Source organism: Euphorbia lathyris, chromosome 6, assembly GCF_963576675.1.
Source record: "Euphorbia lathyris chromosome 6, ddEupLath1.1, whole genome shotgun sequence".
Lineage (NCBI taxonomy): Eukaryota > Viridiplantae > Streptophyta > Magnoliopsida > Malpighiales > Euphorbiaceae > Euphorbia > Euphorbia lathyris.
Window position 1 is genome coordinate 33,289,095 of NC_088915.1, and position 18,675 is coordinate 33,307,769.

Consider the following 18,675-nt stretch of genomic DNA (forward strand, 5'->3'; position numbering starts at 1 on the left):
CTTCATCGATTGTATCCATAGCCTGCACTCCTCCTCCATCCTTCTCGCCAGAATTCTCATCCTCAATAATCTCACTCACACTGCTACTACTACTGCTACTGCTACTGCTACTTCTCCAATTCCTATTTTCATCTTGATCGGAAGAGAATATGTCATTGCTGGTACTTTCCTCCTCTTTTGCTACTGTGTTTGGTACTATCGATTTCGAAATCGATATCATTTTCTCAATAGAGAAGACGGAGATGAGCAGAGAAGCAAAGACAAATCATTTTTTTCTTCCATTTTCGAAGAGTGGGAGTGAAAGAAAGAGAGGAGGGAGAAGAAAGGATAAAATGGGTATTCTAGATTTTAGAAGGGGAAATGAGAGAGAACTGATAAAAAAGAAGAGTCAAATGTAAAAAAGGCTGGTCAACGGTCACAGTGGCCACCGGTGTTAAAAAAATGTAAAGTTCAGTGGTCATAACGTTAAGAATTGAAGTTCAGTGGGATTTTCAATCCATTTTGTGACAAAGGGAAATCCCCGAACGTAAGGATTGTTCGGATCGACTCCGTTCGGTTCCACCCAGAACCACTTCGGTTTAAAGTCTTTCACACTTTGGACTTTCTCATTCAAGAAGGGTCGTCTTCGAGAAGAAAGCATCCAATAAACCATGTCCTCATTTGTCTTCTTTATGGAACGCCAGAAGTTCTAAAATGATGGTCTGGTCAATTCAACATTTAGATCTTCGCGAACTGTGTTGAAACTAAGAAGTTCAAGCCATGCGTTCAGAGTAATTTGACAAGGGTACATGGGGAACTCATTCACAACAACCATTACGCCTTTGGGAAAAAGAAATCCCATTTCCCATTCTAAGTAATGAGTAAATATGCCTAACTTCGTTCAGGAAGGGGGGGAGATGATCCCTATCATTACTTTAAGGGAGGGAAATGGTGATATTCTGAAGCCAAGCATGCTTCTCCTCAATAGATATAAGGCGTGCAACAGTCGGGGTTGATGGTTGATCAGAAACCCTAGGATTCATCTTACGAGGTTTCGTAACTTTCTCAATATTAGCAGGTTTTGATTGGCAAACTTTCTTCTGACCGATTTTTGAAGATTTGCCAACCATTCAAGTAAAGAAAATCAAAATAACTTACAAGTCTACAAATGGTGGATTCACCAGAGTAGAAAAACAGAAGAAGTTGAGAAATGTTTTTCTTCTAGAATTTATAGCAGAGGGAAGATGATAAGCATTTTTACTCTTAATTATTCTTGGAGTAATCAAAGCACTCCTTAATGATGAGATTGAAGGAAAGCGGTTGTGTTGTGTTAGGATGATGTCATTAATGCCAGACATGTCTAATGAGTTATGTTTCCATAAAAAAGAAGAAGCCCTAAAGGACTTTTTAGTGTTTTGAAGGGGGACATCTGATACGACAAAAAGTTAGCTATAAACGGTGTTGTATTTTCGCACAATGCATGGGTCTTCGACTAGTATCAATATATAACTTAAACATTACTAACTACAACAACACACTACTTTAAATTATTAATTATAAAAATAATTAAATGGTAGTATTATATATCATTTAGGGATAAAGTACCAAAATAGGCCTATGGTTTTTAGGGAGGCATCAATTTAGGCTCCACGTACAAAATAGCACTAATATAGGCTTAACGTTTAAAAAATGGTACCAATTTAGGCCTTGATAACGGAACCAGATCACACAACATTGATATTACTCCGTTAAGATCTGTCAATTGTACGTGGAGGGAGAAATCAAAACTTAACAGAGTAATAAAAATGACGTGTCCAATCCGTTCTCGATGCCTAAATTGATATTTTTTTTAAACGTTAAGTCTATATTAAATTTTATTTTTGGTTACAAGTTGGCTAATATTAATATAATATATTAAAAAAATTGTCCACAAAGAAAGAACGAACCATATTATTTTTTTTTTCGAAAAGAGAACGAACCATATTATTAAAAACTAATGAACAAACAATATTTTGGAATAGAACACAAAATGTTGGATAATCTAAGAACAAATCTGCCAAAGCACAATCCAATAATACAAAAACTACACGTAATTAAATTGAATAGTGGCATGAATCATCATAGAAATTGAATGGTCTAACACTTGGGAAGATCAGACGGTGGAGGAGGCAGCTTTTGATTTGGAAGTTTGCCATCCAATACAATCCATGCCATATCCAGTCCCCAACTTAGATGCACATCGAAGTGGCAATGCATAAACCATACACCTGTGTCACACTTATCAATATTCATTCCCACAAATATAATCTGACATAGTTTTTAAAAAGATTACCTGGATTATCAGCGAAAAACCTGAATGCAACCCAGCCACCAGAAGGAACACCAACAGTGTTGAGCTCAACAGGATCAACAAGATTGAAAATTTTGGGATCATTAATTGGATCATAATTTCCAAAACCTTGCCCAACAACATAGAAATTGTAGCCATGAAGATGAAGAGGGTGACTTTCAATACCCGCAATACTAGTATCCTGCAACACTACCTCCACACTTGCATTAAATGGTAGCACTACAACTTTAGTACCATTTGAAACAAAACTGACATTTGTAACTATACCAGTATAATTGAACGGGTTTGGAGGAACTTTTGGAAAATCAGTGGTATAAACCCCTTCTGATTTCTTAAAATAGTACGATTCAAGTATTGATTTGGAAGGTAAAACAAAGGAATTATTGTTAATAGAAGCTGCAAATTTGGTGTTATTTGTAGGTCCTTGACATGTCTGATTAATAGGGCAAGGGGTGGTTCCAAGTCCTACTGTCATATAAAATTTATGATCAACATTTTGAGGAACATTGGCAGGGAATTCAGAGTTCACCAATCTACGGTATCTGCTACTGATATTGGCAGCAGTATTAGTATCATTTATAGGAGGAAGAAAAGGTGTGATAAAAGTAGTGTTTTTTGGTTTAAATGATGATTTAGTTTTGTATTCTAGAATTCCAGCAACTGTAGTGTTATCTATAGGACCTTGAGAATTAGAATAGGGTCTAGCTAACATAAAGAATTTGGCATTTGGGGAAATGGGTTTTGTTTTGAGTAAAACATTTCTTGTCTGGCCAGGTGAAATCAACAAAACTTGAGTTTCAAATGGTTTCACATAAACAGCATCAGCTTCAACTACAGTCATAGTATGGTTTGCTATGCTGAAAAAGAGTTCATCATTGAGAGCAGCATTGATGATCCTGAGAAGATATGTCTTTCCTGGCTTCACTCGTAATCTGTAGGTATGTTTTTCAGAACAATTATAAAAAGGGCCTGGAAGTCCATTAATGGTGTAGGCATTAGAAACATTGGGGGAAGCTCCAGTTTGTAAAGCCTGGTTGATGATATCCTCAGTATCAGCATTAAACCATTCACCAAAGGAGAGGGTGAATTCCTTGTAGGGTTTGGGAAAAGGGTAAGAAGAATTGTGAGAAGGGAGAATGATAATGGGTCCATAAACAGTAGATCTAAGCCAAGAGACATGAGCATGATAAAGGAGAGTTCCTCTTTGTCCTTCAATGGTGAAGTTGTAAACATAAGTATTGTTTGTTTGAATTGGGCATTGAGTAATATAACCAGGTCCATCTGCCCATCCACTCAGAAGCTGTCTAACTCCATGCCTGTTTATTCCATCCAAATTTCATATTATAGATGGTTTATCAATTTGTTAAATAAAAAAGGAAGAAGATATAGCATACCAGTGCATAGTAATATTGGAGGAAACATGATTGACAACCTTCACAATGACTCGATCACCTTCTCTAGCAACAATGGGAGGTCCAGGAAATTGACCATTCACTGTCACCATACTCTTTCTCGTACATAACCTTGTGTAATTAGCCATCACTATCTGCATTCATTAATTAAATAATGTTAATATAAATATGCTTAATTAGCAATTAATAAAAGAGTTCTTACATTGAACTTGTAATGCCTAGTGATGCTTGCATTGCCAACTTCAGGAAAGGTGAATAAGCAGCTGATACCAAACAGAAATATGGCAACAAATGAACCACTCATCTTAATTACTTAATTATGTTTTAGTTTGAGGTATGGATGCTTATATTCTTATTACTCAAAGATGGAAGAAGATATAGGTATAGTTTCGTTATACAATAAGGTCAATCCAAGTTGGGTTTTATAGTGGATTTTTAGGATGAATTTCGTTTCATCAAGTAATTTAATTGTTCCATTCTATTCAATTTGGAGTGTAGTCAAAGTTAACAATAACCTAATTTGTGTCATTTGGATGTTGGGCCTTTAATTGTCATAATTAAGTGTTGCCTTGGTTTTATTTTTTTTGGAGTTATTTTTTATTTTTCAAACTTCGTAAAGAAGAAAAATAAATTTCTGTAAAAATTAGAAATAATTGTTTTTAGTGAAAAAAATTAATTACTATCTACTATTTATCACTAACAACGAAGAGTAAATAATTAATAACAATATCAATCAGCAAACAACAACAACTGAACTACACGGATCATAAATTTAATTGTGTTAAGAACTGCATTAAGTTTCTATATTGGCTTAATTATAAAAGTGAAGAACCATTTATAAGGCAACCTTTATTAGATATAATATAATTACTTTTTCTCCGCCTCCTGAGGTCCAAAATTGGAGAATTGTGAATGTTGTGACTGAGGAGGGAGAGTAGGATTGGTCTAAATTTGATCGTTTTCCAGTCTCAAAACGCTCCTGAGAAGTCGAGGAGTTAAAGTTAGCAGTATGGAATAAGATGGCGATATTCGTTGTTGGTCGTTTACTAATAATGGTGTTTATTCTTGTAAATCTGCTTTTGAGGCCTTTAATCACAATTTATATGTTCCTCCTTCAAACCTTTGGAAAGGTATTTGGTTCTTGAAGGTTCCTTATCGTATTAGGAGTTTTCTTTGGTTTTGTGCTAAGAATAGGCTTCTAACGAATGTTGAAAGGAAAAGACGACATTTAGTGGACTCTGATGCTTATAGTAGATGTAAAGCTCATGCGAAAACCAATTTCCATGTTCTTAGAGATTGTGCTGAAAGTAAGGCCGTGTGGAGGAAAGTTCTTCATGAGCAGTGTCTTTCTGCCTTCTTTTCCTATTCAGAACAAGACTGGTTTAGGGAGGGTGTTGAAGGGAAGTTGTTGGCTGAGCTCGAACATGGAGAAATTCTGTTTGCTGTGGTCTGCCACCAAATTTGGCATTGGAGGATTATTGAGGTATTTGGAGAATGAGCGGTTGTCATTCCTAATTTGCTGGCTTTCTTCTTCAGAAAAGTTAATTCAATAATTGAGAGTTTCAAGGTTGATAGTTTAGCAGGTTCTATCCAAAAGACGATTGTTAATCTGATAGGCTGGGATATACCAGGTGAAGGGATGGTAAAGTTGAACACCGATGGGTCACGTAAAGAGGATAGAAGAATTGCTGCTGGCGGTGTATTGAGAGATGTAGGAGGTGCTTGGTTGTCAGGTTTTGCTCATAATCTGGGTTTGGGCTCCTCTTTTATTGTTGAGCTTTGGGGTATATTTTCTGGGCTTAGATGGCAAAGGATATGGGGATTAGGAGGCTGCTAGTGGAGTCTGATAATCTCGAAGCAGTCAAGATGATTTCTGATAAAAAGGGCTCTGTGTTTAGGGAGCTAGAATTTAGTTAAAGCAATTAGAAGGATTTGCTCCTCTTTCGATTCTATCAACTTTTGTCATGTTTTCAGGGAGCAGAATCGGGTGGCAGATCGGCTTGCAGTTGAGGGCCATGAGAGGGTTTTGGACGTCTCTATTTTCTCTTCTCCTCCTGATTTCTTGTTATCTTTGCTTTCTGAAGATATTGTGGGGGTTAGCTTTCCTAGCCTAATCCCGGGTTAATTTGTTGTGGTGTTTGTTTTGTCTTTACTTTCTTTTCCCTACCAAAAAAAAATTAAAAGATGATCAAAAGTTAAATCATGCCAACACCATATACTATAATGCAATTACGCTTTAAATTTTGGGTTAAATGGTTTCATGATATAATATTTATCATATTGTTAATGAATCAATTGATCTAAAAAATTAAGTTGATAAGTAAAATCTAAGAATAAAGTTTATTATTATCTCCGCACACTGAATGTTTCTTAGCATTAAAGTGTGTAAAATACAAGTCTGTTTGACATGTGTTGAAAATCCAATTAACAAATTGAGTTTCCGCAATATGAATTACCACTTGATTTAAAAGAGCTTGATACCATGTTAAAGAATCAAGTGATCTAAAAGTGTAAACTAATAGGTGTTAATGAACCATTAGAACCAAAAGACTAAGTTAATAGATACGGTTTCAGAATAGTTATTACTCCTTCCATTTCAAAACAAGTGTCACATTTGACCAAATTTTCTTATTTCGTATTATTTCTGAGGTTTAGTTTTCAAGACAAAATTTTCCTATTTTACCATTATTAATGAGTTTGACATTAATTATTCCATTCTTGTCTTAATTAATTAGTGGATGATATTTTAGTCATTTTTCTATAAATTTAACGAAAATCAATCATTTGCTTGGTACATGCAAATGTGATAATTATTTTGAAATAAGTGGAGTATTATTGTTTGTTATACACCCCGCACGTGAAAGGCTCTTGGACTTTAAGCGTATATATCACATGTTAATCTTTACCATGTGAAATCTATTAACGAATGGAGTAGTTATTAGGATTTGAACTCTCGACTAGTTGTTATAAAAAAAACTCTGTCGTGAAACTATTTGATCCAAAAGTTTAAGCGGATTGATTTATCAAAAAAATATGGATGTTATTATTATTGACAATATGCAAACTCGTTAATAGCTTTTATAATTATTTTTATTAATATAAGAGTCACCTTGTCCCATATTGATTGGCTGACTATTCGTTAGTGAATATAGGGTTGGTTCGTCGAGGGGGTCAATTTTACACGTGCATGCGTAAAAAATATTTTTTGCTAAATCAAACGTGCTCAATTTTTTTCCGTACATATACATATTCTCTAAGTGACCCATAATCAATATGACATACCACTATAAAATTTCTTAAAAATTAAGCTAGATTTGAGCTAAAGAAGTAAGATTGAGGCATTTGTTGAAATGAGCATAGGTATTTCAGTATTAAGTAGTTATTAGTTCAGGGGTATAATAGTCATATCCAACTTAATTTGTTAAGAGTTCGTTAGCAGCAACTTGTATATAAGCCTCTATTGCTTTCCTGTAAACACTATCTTGAATTCATGAATAATAGATTTGATTCTTCTTCCATTCATCTGTTTATCATGGTATCAGAGAGGACGGTGGATCCAGTTGAATTCCGATTGAATTCCGACGACCGGAAAATGATCGCGGTGAAGAATAAAAAGGAAGAAACAAATCTATAAATCATTTGTCGATGTTGTTAACTCCAGTTACGAAGAAGATAATGTTGAATTAGAAGATTCAGAAGGAAATCAAGATCGAGAAGACAGCAGTTTAATTCCAGATCGTGAAGATTTAGAAGGAAATCAAGATCGCGAAGACAGCGGTTCAATTCCAGATCGTGAAGATTCAGAAGGAAATCAAGATCGCGAAGAGAATCAAGATCGTAAAGAGACGATTAACTCCGAAAAATTGTTAATCTTAGAAACAACAATGAATTCTTCTAATTCTGGAAATAATCAAAGCAGTGAAAATCCAGGACTGGCAATTGTCAGTGTGATCATGGATGGGAAAAACTACATGTTATGGAAGAGAGTGATGCTTTTGGCGATAAGTGCAAAGAGAAAGACAAGCTACATCACCAGAGATGATGAACCGGCTGAGAGTGCATCTGAAGTGCACCTAAAATGGAAGGAGAACGATGACCTAGTTTTCTCATGGATACTGAATTCTCTTTCAAAGGAGCTTGCTGCAGTCTTTGTAAATGCTAAAACCGCCAAGGCATTATGGAAGGAGATCGAGCAAAGGTATGGGGAAAGTAATGGTCAACTCATATTTCATTTGAGAAAGCAGATCTGTAGTCTCACACAAGGAGGTATGTTGTTGGTTGATTATTTTAATCAAATGAAAAGAATGTGGGATGAGTATGCAATTCTTAAACCAATGGATAATTGTACCTGTGGTGAATCCAGATTACTTGCTCAAACACAGTTAGAGGAAGAACAATTGATGCAATTTTTATCCGGTCTTAATGTTGAATTTGATCATATTAGGGACAAATTTTGATTATGGAGCCTTTACCTCAAGTTAACAAGGCATTCTCTATGCTAACTAGAATTGAAAAGCAGAGAAATATGTCTAGTGGTCAAAATTCTACAAAATTTGTTAATTACTCTTCTGGAAACAAGTCTCAAGATATTGCAGGAAGAACCAACAGTTCTGGTGAAGGAAGCAGTTATGGAAATGGATCCAATCAATCTGGCATAAATGGAAATGGTTATACTAGCAATGTTAAGAATAAATCTAAGCCAGATAAGTTATGTTCATATTGCAGAAAAGAGGGATATGATAGTGCAGATTGCTTCAGAATTAAGGGCTATCCAGACTGGTTCAAAAGAAAAAGGGTCACTGGACCAGCAAAGCATCAAGCACATGTGACACAAGAGGAGGCTAATGATTCTGAGTCACCATTGTCTTATGATCAAAATGAAGGGGATTCATACAAGAAAGAAACAATGCAGGAGATGATACAAAGGGAGGTTCAAAAGGCTTTGAAAGGTAAAAGTACAGAACAAGAATACTCTGCTTATGCTGGATTTGCTGGAGCATGTGCAGGTAATAATTCATCTTCTAATAATGTAGTAGATTTTGAATGGATTATTGATTCAGGAGCCACTGCACATATGACCTCTAATCTGCAAATTATGACAAATATGGCTAAGCTAAATCATCCAAAAAGGATTTATTTGCCAACAGGAGAAGTACATACAGTAAATCAAAAAGGAGAGGTTAAATTTTAGAGGAATTTTATCCTGAAACATGTATTATATGTTCCCACTTTCCAACAAAATTTACTGTCCATAAGTAGATTGATGGAGAACCAAAATATCACAGTGAAATTCTGGGCTAAGTATTCCATTTTGCAGGGCCAGAAATGTGAAGAGATCATAGCTGTTGGGAAGTTGAGGAATGGATTATACTACTTGTGTGAAGAGTCTTTTAGTGCTATTGTAATAAAGGAAGTCTATAGTCAGAATAATGAATTTGCAGGAACAATGTCTGTTAGAGAAAGAATTAGCAAAAATTGTCAAGATACTCACTTGTGGCATAAGAGGTTAGTGTTGAAACACCTTTCCACATAATTTTGATTTGACAAAATTGTTTAATTAAAATATATTCTAAACACACTAAGTTTAAATGCTTTGATTTATTCTACTAATGTGTTTGTTCAATGTTGAGTTAAATTGTTTATAAGACACAAGATTAAAAGGCCCAAGCCCAATACGGAAGTCAAAGCCCAAGTCAAACAGTTTATGGCAACTCAGCCCGCGTATGTCAAAACGTTGTCGTTATGGACAAAACGCAACTCAGCGGAAGAAGGATCTAGAAGACCTTCGTGGAACAACTTCGGGACGAAGCTGCTGAGTTGATTCGACAAAGCGTACAAGACAGCAGCTGGCTAAGGAAAACTTCCAGACAAAGTGTTTCCACTTTGGGTAAAATTCAGAAGACACAGTATGCTGTCTAGTTGACATTACCATAAATGGAGAGACACTCTGTCGAGCTGACCAAAAGCTGACCGAGGACAGAAGATACAAAAATCTGATTGGCCGAGAGCTCTGAGCAAGTCAGGATGACAACGACAGGAAGTCGTTTCCCTCCAACGGTTATTTCGAAATTCGAAATGACCGATGCCTTAGACGTCTTTATAAATAGTGCCATCAGTTGCTTCATTCAACAAGAGAACTTGATCAAACCATTACGTTGACCAAATTTCTACGCAAAGTTCTCCAAGCAAAAGCAAAGCAATCTTACACTATATTTCATATCTTTTGTGTAAAAGTCTAGAGTGATTATTCAATCATCTAAGGTGTCTTAGCAATCATTGTTTAGGACAAACACTTATCATTTCTAGAGATTAGAAAGGAGAGGCTGAGTACTCGGTTATAGTACTCAGCGAGAGATTAGGATTGAGTAGAGGTATAGAGGAAGGTACTCTTGTTATACTCAGTTGCTAAGATTGTAAAAGGTTTGATGCTCTACCGTTAAAGAGCTCAGTAGAGAATTCGAAATCTCGGAACGTGTTCCGGGGACAGGACGTAGGCTTGGAGGCCGAACCTGGATAAATCTGCTGAGTAACATATTTCTAACCTTTAACTCCTTTATATATTTATTGCTTGCTTAAACAAAAACTGACCAAGTAAAGAGGTCAAGCTGAGTTGTGCGCGTTGAATATCCGAGCTCAGGAATAGACTCTAAGTGCTATCTCCTGACTCAAGTAAAGAAACTGACCTAGTCACTAGTTGACTAAGCCAGTATCTTGCTATTCACTCAGCGCCGCTGTCCAAACCTTTTTCTCACGAAAAAGAAGTCTGCCCTAGCTTAAAATTTTTAAATAGTTCCTAACCCCCCCCCTTGGAACTATACTTGTAACGTTATAAGGGACCAACAAGTGGTATCAGAGCTGAAAAGCTAACTGTAAAAGGTTTAACCACCTTGAGCTGATCCCCACTATGGACGAAAACAGCACTCGGTTTCTCCCAGGAAACCAAACAACTCAGATCTTACCTGAGGGGATGTCCATTACTCGGCATCCCCTATTCTTCGGGTCTAACTATACTTTCTGGAAGAATAGGATGAAAAATTTCATTCAGGCTACAAATATGAGTGCCTGGCTATCCATAGTCCAAGGTCCATTTGTACCTGTCGAAGTTGTGGCTGGCCAAACAGTTGTTAAAGCTGAGGCCAAATGGACAGAGGATGATCTCAAGAAGCTACAAAATCATGCTTCGGCTATAAATATGCTTCACTGTGCGCTCGATGCTGCAGAATATAATAAAATCTCAGGTTGTGAGTCGGCGCAAGAGATCTGGAAGAAGCTGGAGGTCACCTACGAAGGAACCAATAAAGTAAATGAGTCCAAGGTGAACCAGCAGATGAGACTGTACGAGCTGTTCGAAATGAACAATGATGAGGGTATATCTGACATGAATGCAAGGTTTACCAACATCATCAATGAGCTCAAGAGACTTGGGAAGATCTTCACTGAGGAAGAACACGTCAAAAAGATACTCAGGAGTCTTCCTAAAGACTGGCAAGCAAAGAAGACCGCTGTTGAGGAAGCTCAGGACTTAACCACCTACAAATATGACGAACTCATCGGCTCGTTGCTGACCCATGAGATATCAATGAAAAACTTCGAGGTGAAGGAAAAGTCTGAAGACAAGAAGCAGAAATCTCTTGTCATGAAAGCTGACTCCACTGATGGGAGCTCAACAGATGATGAAGAGATGGCTATGTTCACAAGGAAGATGAAAAGGCTGTTCAGGAAAAATGACAAATATTCTAAGAAGCCTTACAGAAAGTTTGATAAGTATAAAGCTGAGTCCAGCGACAACAAATACAAGAAAGACAACTCAAAGCCCATTACATGCTTTGAATGTCATCAAACTGGCCATATAAAGTCAAGCTGCCCCACGCTGAGGAAAGATAAGAAGAACGGCAAAAAGGCAATGGTGGCTACATGGAGCGACAGTGATGAGTCTTCATCGACAGAAGCTGAGGCCACCGAGTCAGTGAAGATATGCTTCATGGCTGACGAACTTGCTGAGCCGTGCGTCTCTGAGCATGCTGACCCCTCCATTGCATCTGATGATGAGGAGCAATCAAATGAGGTGATATCACTTTCCCAGCTTAGAAACGAAATGGGTAATGCCCTGAGTGATCTCTATACACTTGTCAAAAAGTGTAATAAGAAATTTAGAGCACTCAGCAGGCGCTGTGACGAGGTTGAAGAGGTCAAGCTAAGTGACCTCAGATACCTTCTTCAGGACAACTCAACTTTGCATGATAACATAAAGATCATACATGAGTCTGTCTCTGAAGTCCAATCAGATTCAAAGAAACTGAGAAAGGACGTCACAAATATCCAGAACCAACTAAAGGTTCAAAACAAAAGGAATATTCCTCTGAATGCTCAGTACCGAAGTACTGGTCAGCAGAGATGGAATCCCCAGCGAAATGTCCAGTGTGACTTCTGTGGGAAGAAATGACACACCACAAAGGTGTGCTGGCACGCTCAGCACTGGGGTGCTGACCAGTCAGTGAAAAATCCTAAACGGAAGGTCAGCTGTGACTTTTGTGGAAAGAATGGCCATATTGTCCAAGTATGCCGCCATAAAATAAAATATGATGCTTTACCTGTTGAACCTAACAAGTAAGGACCCAAAAAGAATTGGGTACCTAAAAGTAACTAGTTACAATGCAGGTAAGCCTGAGGTGTGCTGAGAAGTCAAAGATGTGGTATATTGACAGCGCATGCTCGAGGCACATGACTGGTGATGAAACTCAGTTAATCACATTTGAGCGTAAACGAGGAGGAAGCGTAAGTTTTGGAGACAACAAACAGGGTAAGATAGTAGGGTCAGGAACCATCGGAGGTAATCCTACTATTGAGTCAGTCTCCCTAGTCAGCGGACTCAAATATAACTTACTCAGTGTAGCTCAGCTATGTGACAATGGGAGAAAAGTTATATTTGATGCTACTAGATGTAAAATATACGAGGGAAAAACAAATGAGTTAATTTTAACTGCCCCTCGGATTGATAATGTCTTTATGCTAGACTTAGAGAAAAAGTTTTCAAAAACTGTATGCTTAGTTTCAAAGGAAGAAAATTCCTGGCTATGGCACAGGAGACTTGGTCATGTAAGCATGGACCTCCTGGCCAAATTAGCAAGAAAGCAATTGGTTGAGGGACTGCCTGAACTTAGATTTGAAAAAGATCAATTATGCCACGCTTACCAAGCTGGAAAACAAACCAAACAATCTTTTCATAGCAAAAACATTGTCTCAACTAAGCGTCCGTTAGAATTACTACACTTGGATCTCTTGGATCCAGTCCAGCCGCTAAGTCTGGGTGGAAGAAGATTTTCCTTGGTCATTGTAGATGACTTCTCTCGGTACACTTGGGTCATCTTGATGAGTAGCAAGGATGAGACCTTTGAGACATTTTCAAATTTGGTTAGAAAACTTGAAAATGATAAAGACCTAAAACTAGCTCACATCCGAAGTGATAATGGTGGAGAATTCAAAAACCAACAATTTGTTGAATTCTGTGAATCCAGCGGCATTGACCATAACTTCTCTGCTCCTAGAATGCCTCAACAAAATGGAGTTGTTGAAAGGAAGAACAGAACACTGGTTGAAATAGCCAGAACAATGCTGAGTGAGCATAGGCTTCCAAAGTACTTTTGGGGAGAAGCTGTTAACATAGCATGCTATATTCTTAATAGGGCTCTTGTTAGACCTATACTAAAGAAAACCCCCTACGAGCTTTGGAAAGGACGAAAGCCCAACATTGGATACTTTCGTGCCTTTGGCTGTAAATGTTTTATTTTAAACACTAAGGATAGCCTAGCTAAGTTTGACTCAAAAGCTGATGAAGCTATCTTTTTAGGCTACTCAACAAACAGCAAAGCATACAGAGTTTTCAATAAACGAACTCAGGTTTTAGAAGAGTCAGTACATGTTGAGTTCGACGAAACTAACCCTGCAGGAAGATATCTGTCGCTGACCGAGGATGATCCACACTCAGCACCCGCTGATCAAGATACAGCCACTGAGTCATTCCCTCAAGGGCTGACCAAAGGTAAAAGTGAACCAAATATTGTTTTCACTGACCAGTCTTCACCTGCAGAGATTGTTGAAACACAGACAACACAAGACATCAATCTACCCAAAGAGATAAGGATTCCAAGAGGGCACTCAGAGAGTGCAATCCTTGATGCCGCTGAGAATACCCTGATGACAAGAAACCAACTCAGGAGGTACCTCAGCAATGTAGCCTTCGTCTCAGTTCAGGAACCGAAGAACTTCACTGATGCTGAGGAAGATGAATTCTGGATGAGTGCAATGCAAGAGGAACTTGACCAATTCAGAAGAAACGATGTATGGGAGCTAGTGCCACATCCAAGGAGTCAGAAGACCATTGGAACAAGATGGGTCTTCCGCAACAAGCTGGATGAGCAAGGAAATGTAGTCAGGAACAAAGCAAGGCTTGTATCTCAGGGCTATAGTCAGCAAGAAGGTATTGACTACGGTGAGACCTTTGTCCCAGTGGCAAGGATAGAGGCTATTAGGATTTTATGTGCATATGCATCTTACATGAACTTTAAACTGTTTCAAATGGACGTTAAGAGTGCATTCCTTAATGGAGTTATAAACGAGGAAGTTTATGTTAATCAACCTCCGGGGTTTGAGGATCCTAAATTCCAAACCACGTTTATAAACTAAAAAAGGCTCTGTACGGCCTCAAGCAAGCACCACGTGCTTGGTATGAGAGGCTGACCAGTTTCCTGCTGACTAGAAACTATGTCAGGGGAAAAGCTGATACAACCTTATTCATTAAGAAAAAGGGTAAAGATACCCTGCTGGCTCAAATATATGTTGATGATATTATTTTCGGTGCTACTAATGAGTCAATGTGCAAGGAATTTAGCAAGCAAATGCAGACTGAGTTTGAAATGTCTATGATGGGAGAACTCAACTTCTTCCTTGGACTTCAAATCAAACAAGGAAAGAATGGCATCTTCATCAGTCAAGCTAAATATGCCAAGGAGATATTGAAGAAATATGATCTTGAAAATTGCAAGCCAATATCCACTCCTATGGGCACTGATACTGTCCTCTGCGCTGACGAGAATGGTAAGTCAGTAGACAGCAAGTTATATCGAGGTATGATAGGCTCTCTACTTTACTTAACAGCAAGTAGACCGGACATTCAGTTCTCAGTATGCTACTGTGCTAGATATCAATCTAACCCTAAGGAATCTCATTATATAGTTGTAAAAATAATTCTTAGATATTTGCAAAGCTCAGTGAACGCAGGTTTATGGTATCCCAACACTCATGGCTTTACACTCGTTGGATACACTGACGCTGACTATGGTCGAGACAAGCTAGAACGGAAAAGCACCTCTGGAGGATGTCATTTCTTAGGAAGCTGTCTTGTATCTTGGTTCACCAAGAAGCAGGTGTCAGTAGCCTTGTCTACCACTGAAGCTGAGTACATTGCTGCTGGTCACTGTGTTGCTCAAGTCCTATGGATTAAGCAATAGCTTGAAGACTATGGTGTTCAAACAAAGACAATTGAGGTCAAATGCGACAACAAAAGTGCAATTGATCTATCAAAGAACCCAATTCAACACAGCAGAATGAAGCATGTCAGCATAAGGCATCACTTCATTAGAGACCATGTACTCAAAGGTGAGATAAAGCTGACCTACGTCCCAACGGATGAGCAGCTTGCGGATATCTTCACAAAGCCACTGGCTCGTGAACAGTTCAGCATACTGAGAGAAGCCATTGGTATGTTTAATCCTCTTCAGTAAATTCCTATTCTAAGATGTCAATTTATGCTGAGTGAATTACTATGCTGAATGATTTATGCAAATGCATGCTGAGTGATTGTTATGCTGAGTACTTAACATATCAATACTGAGTAAATATGCACACCGAGTAGTAATTTCAAACTGAGAAATCATCCTTTCATATACTACTGACCACTCAGAATATAAAACGCTTAGTATTCTAAACGCTGAGTGTTAGATCCATTGCATTAAATGCAAAAGCACGCGAATAGCCACCTAGGATGACGTATGCGCAGAATGTGTCATAAAAGCCAGGATCTTTGTCGGTTGACAATCCCAAGGCAAAACTGACACATGGATTCGATAAGATCCACACTTCATCGCTATAAATAATGGGTAAATCCCCATTCTTTATTTTCTTTACACTTACCGAATTCTTTGGCAAAGCATTCTCTCTCTCTCTCTAAGACTTTCAAAGCTTCCCAATCCTCTTTCTGAAATAATGACTAGAGTTTCCGTCAACATCTCCGGTGTCGGTCACCCTAAGACCAGCTCCGATGAACCCTCCAGGAAAACTTCTGTGCCTGAAATCACCAAGGTCACTACGCCGAGCAAAGGCAAAACTGGGCAAGCTACCTCCTCCAAAGGAAAACCGACCAAAATCAGAACCTATACCAAGGTATTTGATAACATTAGCGAATGGAAAGTAGACTTCTCGCGATGGGTTTCTGAGGCCTTCGTGACATCCGAACAACCCTTCTGCGAATGGATATCGCAAAATGGATGGACCGAGCTGTTCTCCATTAGGGATCACACCTATCCTGACCTAGTAAGGGAGTTCTACCACAATCTCTTAGTCGCTGACGATAACCAGGACTACTTAACAACAGTGGTAAAGGGGAAAATGATTTTCATCAATCCCACCTATTTGGCGAATTTGCTAAAATTGAAAAATGAGGGAGCAAAACTGAGAAGAACTGGAGATGAGGATGACACTAACTACGAAGTCAACTTTTGCAAGCCCCCTGGTCATTCTGGAGAAGTCTCAAGTTCATCCATGGGTCAGCACCAAAAGATGGCTCATTACCTGCTGACCTACTTTATTTACCCAAAGATAAACTGCACCAGCTCAACGAAAAATTTCGAGCAATGCTTTATATGGCATATGATGACATATACGCCTATCAACATGCCAGTACTCTTGATTGCTGGGTTCATAAGGAGCACTGGAACTCTCAGGCTGGGATCGCTCATCACCAGGATCCTCATTGATCATCAAATAGACCTATCTGAGGAAACTAAGGCTAGAGGATCTGAAATAACAGCCGCTTCGCTGAGGGGCTTTGAAGTTCAATCAGTCCCTAAAGAAAGGAAAAGCTGTTGAACAACAAGCTGAGGAAACAGCTCCAAAGCAAAGCAAAAGGACAAAGGCTCCAGCTACCCGCAAGAGGAAAGCTGTTGAGACTCCTTCAAAGAAGGCTGAGCCTCAGGCCAAGAAGCCTAAGTCAGCTGCTGAACCAGGTCAGGAGAGACCTAAGTCAGCTGAGAAAAGGAGCAGGCAAGATGAGCCTGAAACTGAGGAAAGAACAGATGCTGATGAGCAGCCTCAAAAGAAGCCGAAGTCTTCTACATTGACTCCCATTGATGCTATTCCTACTGACGTAATTGTTCCTGGTGATTCTCACTACACACAGTGTCTAGGAACTGTAGCTGAGCATCAAGAAGATGAAGAAGATGAAGAACAAGTAGAAGGCGGTCAGGATGACGCTGAGGACACTGAGGAAACAGCTAGTGAGGTTGATGCTGAGCCAACCAATACTGGGTTGGCTGCTGGAGATGAACAAGAACCTGACCAACACAATGCTGATCAAGAGGAAACTTCTCCCTCTCACTCAGGAGAATCTATACAAGCTGACACTCCTCCTCGCAGAAGAAGATTGGTTAAGGCAAGTCAGAAGACAATCAGTGACCTTCCTATTCAACCACCAATTGTCCCTGACTTTGTTATCCAGAAACCGAACCAAGACCCTTCTAAACTCAAGCTGAAATTTTTCAGAAAACAACCAACTTCTACTCCATCGGCTTCCCTTAAAAAGCAAGCCTCTGTTTCTTCACCAAAGGAACACGCCGACTTAAATGCTTCTGCAAACTCAACAAGTCAAGTTGAGTCAATTCCTGTAAATGATGTCAATCCAAGCATTGTGCTAACTCAAAACATTCCTGCCCCAGTCAGCACAGAGCATTAGAATTACCTCTTCTCCAATCAACACATCTGCCGATCAATCAACTCTACCAGAAACTCAAGTGCAGATTGGAACCACACTTCCAGTCACTGACCATGTGATTCCACTGACTCCTCTTCCAACCGGTTATACTGAGGCAACAAACCAAGTTAATGAAGGCCCTCTTAGCTACTTACATGCTACCGAGTCTGGAAAAAGAATCATCGACTTGGTGCAAACACTGATCAAAGACCTTCATCAAACCACTCAACCTGCTGATGGATCTTCTACTGCCGAGACAACTCAGCTTTCCCATGTAACTCAGCTTCTCAACGAAGTTAAGGGATTCAAGGACTTGCTGAGTGTCATCGTTACCTTTCAAGCACAGCAAGCTAAGCAGGATTCCATCACAAAGCTGGCTGAGATCCAGCTGACAATAGTTCAACATCTCAACACTCTTCAGGAACAAGTTCAGACTTTGTCAGCTGCGAACACGCGCTATGCAACTTCTGATGAAGTAAAAATGCTTTTTGCTCAGCTTCACACCGAGCAAATTAAAACCAACGAGCAAATGGTCTCCTATTCTCAGTGCTCAGTGGAGCAAATTGGTGAGGCCGTTCGATTGCTGAACTTGAACAAGCAAGAAATGGATACTGACGCTATGAAGCAAAATAAAATGTTGTCTATCACCAGACAAACCTTCAATCACATACGTCACATAAATATTCAGCATCAATACTATGACACATCCTTACTGAAAACTTTTCATCAAGTCATTGCCGGTCTGACCGACGCACTTACCTGGATATGTAAATCTCAAGCCTTCATAGTAAGCATGATCAACGCTGCTGAACTCAATATACCCACCGAGGTATCAGATGATGGAGTTACTATTTTTGATGGTGTCAATGAAAGCGTCGATAGACTTAAGACGCTGTCCACGGAACTGACCA

General features: G+C 38.8%; 1 protein-coding gene across 1 annotated transcript; it reads right to left on the minus strand.

The window, feature by feature from the left end:
• Positions 1–1,911: 1,911 nt before the first annotated feature.
• On the minus strand, positions 1,912–4,143 carry LOC136232979 (laccase-2-like). The gene is made up of 4 exons (XM_066022472.1): positions 3,944–4,143; positions 3,724–3,875; positions 2,312–3,645; positions 1,912–2,246 (listed from the first exon to the last, which is right to left on the minus strand). Exons 1-4 carry the CDS (start codon positions 4,043–4,045, stop codon positions 2,116–2,118), a joined length of 1,719 nt encoding a protein of 572 aa, XP_065878544.1. The 5' UTR covers positions 4,046–4,143; the 3' UTR covers positions 1,912–2,115.
• Between the last annotated feature and the right edge of the window lie 14,532 nt (positions 4,144–18,675).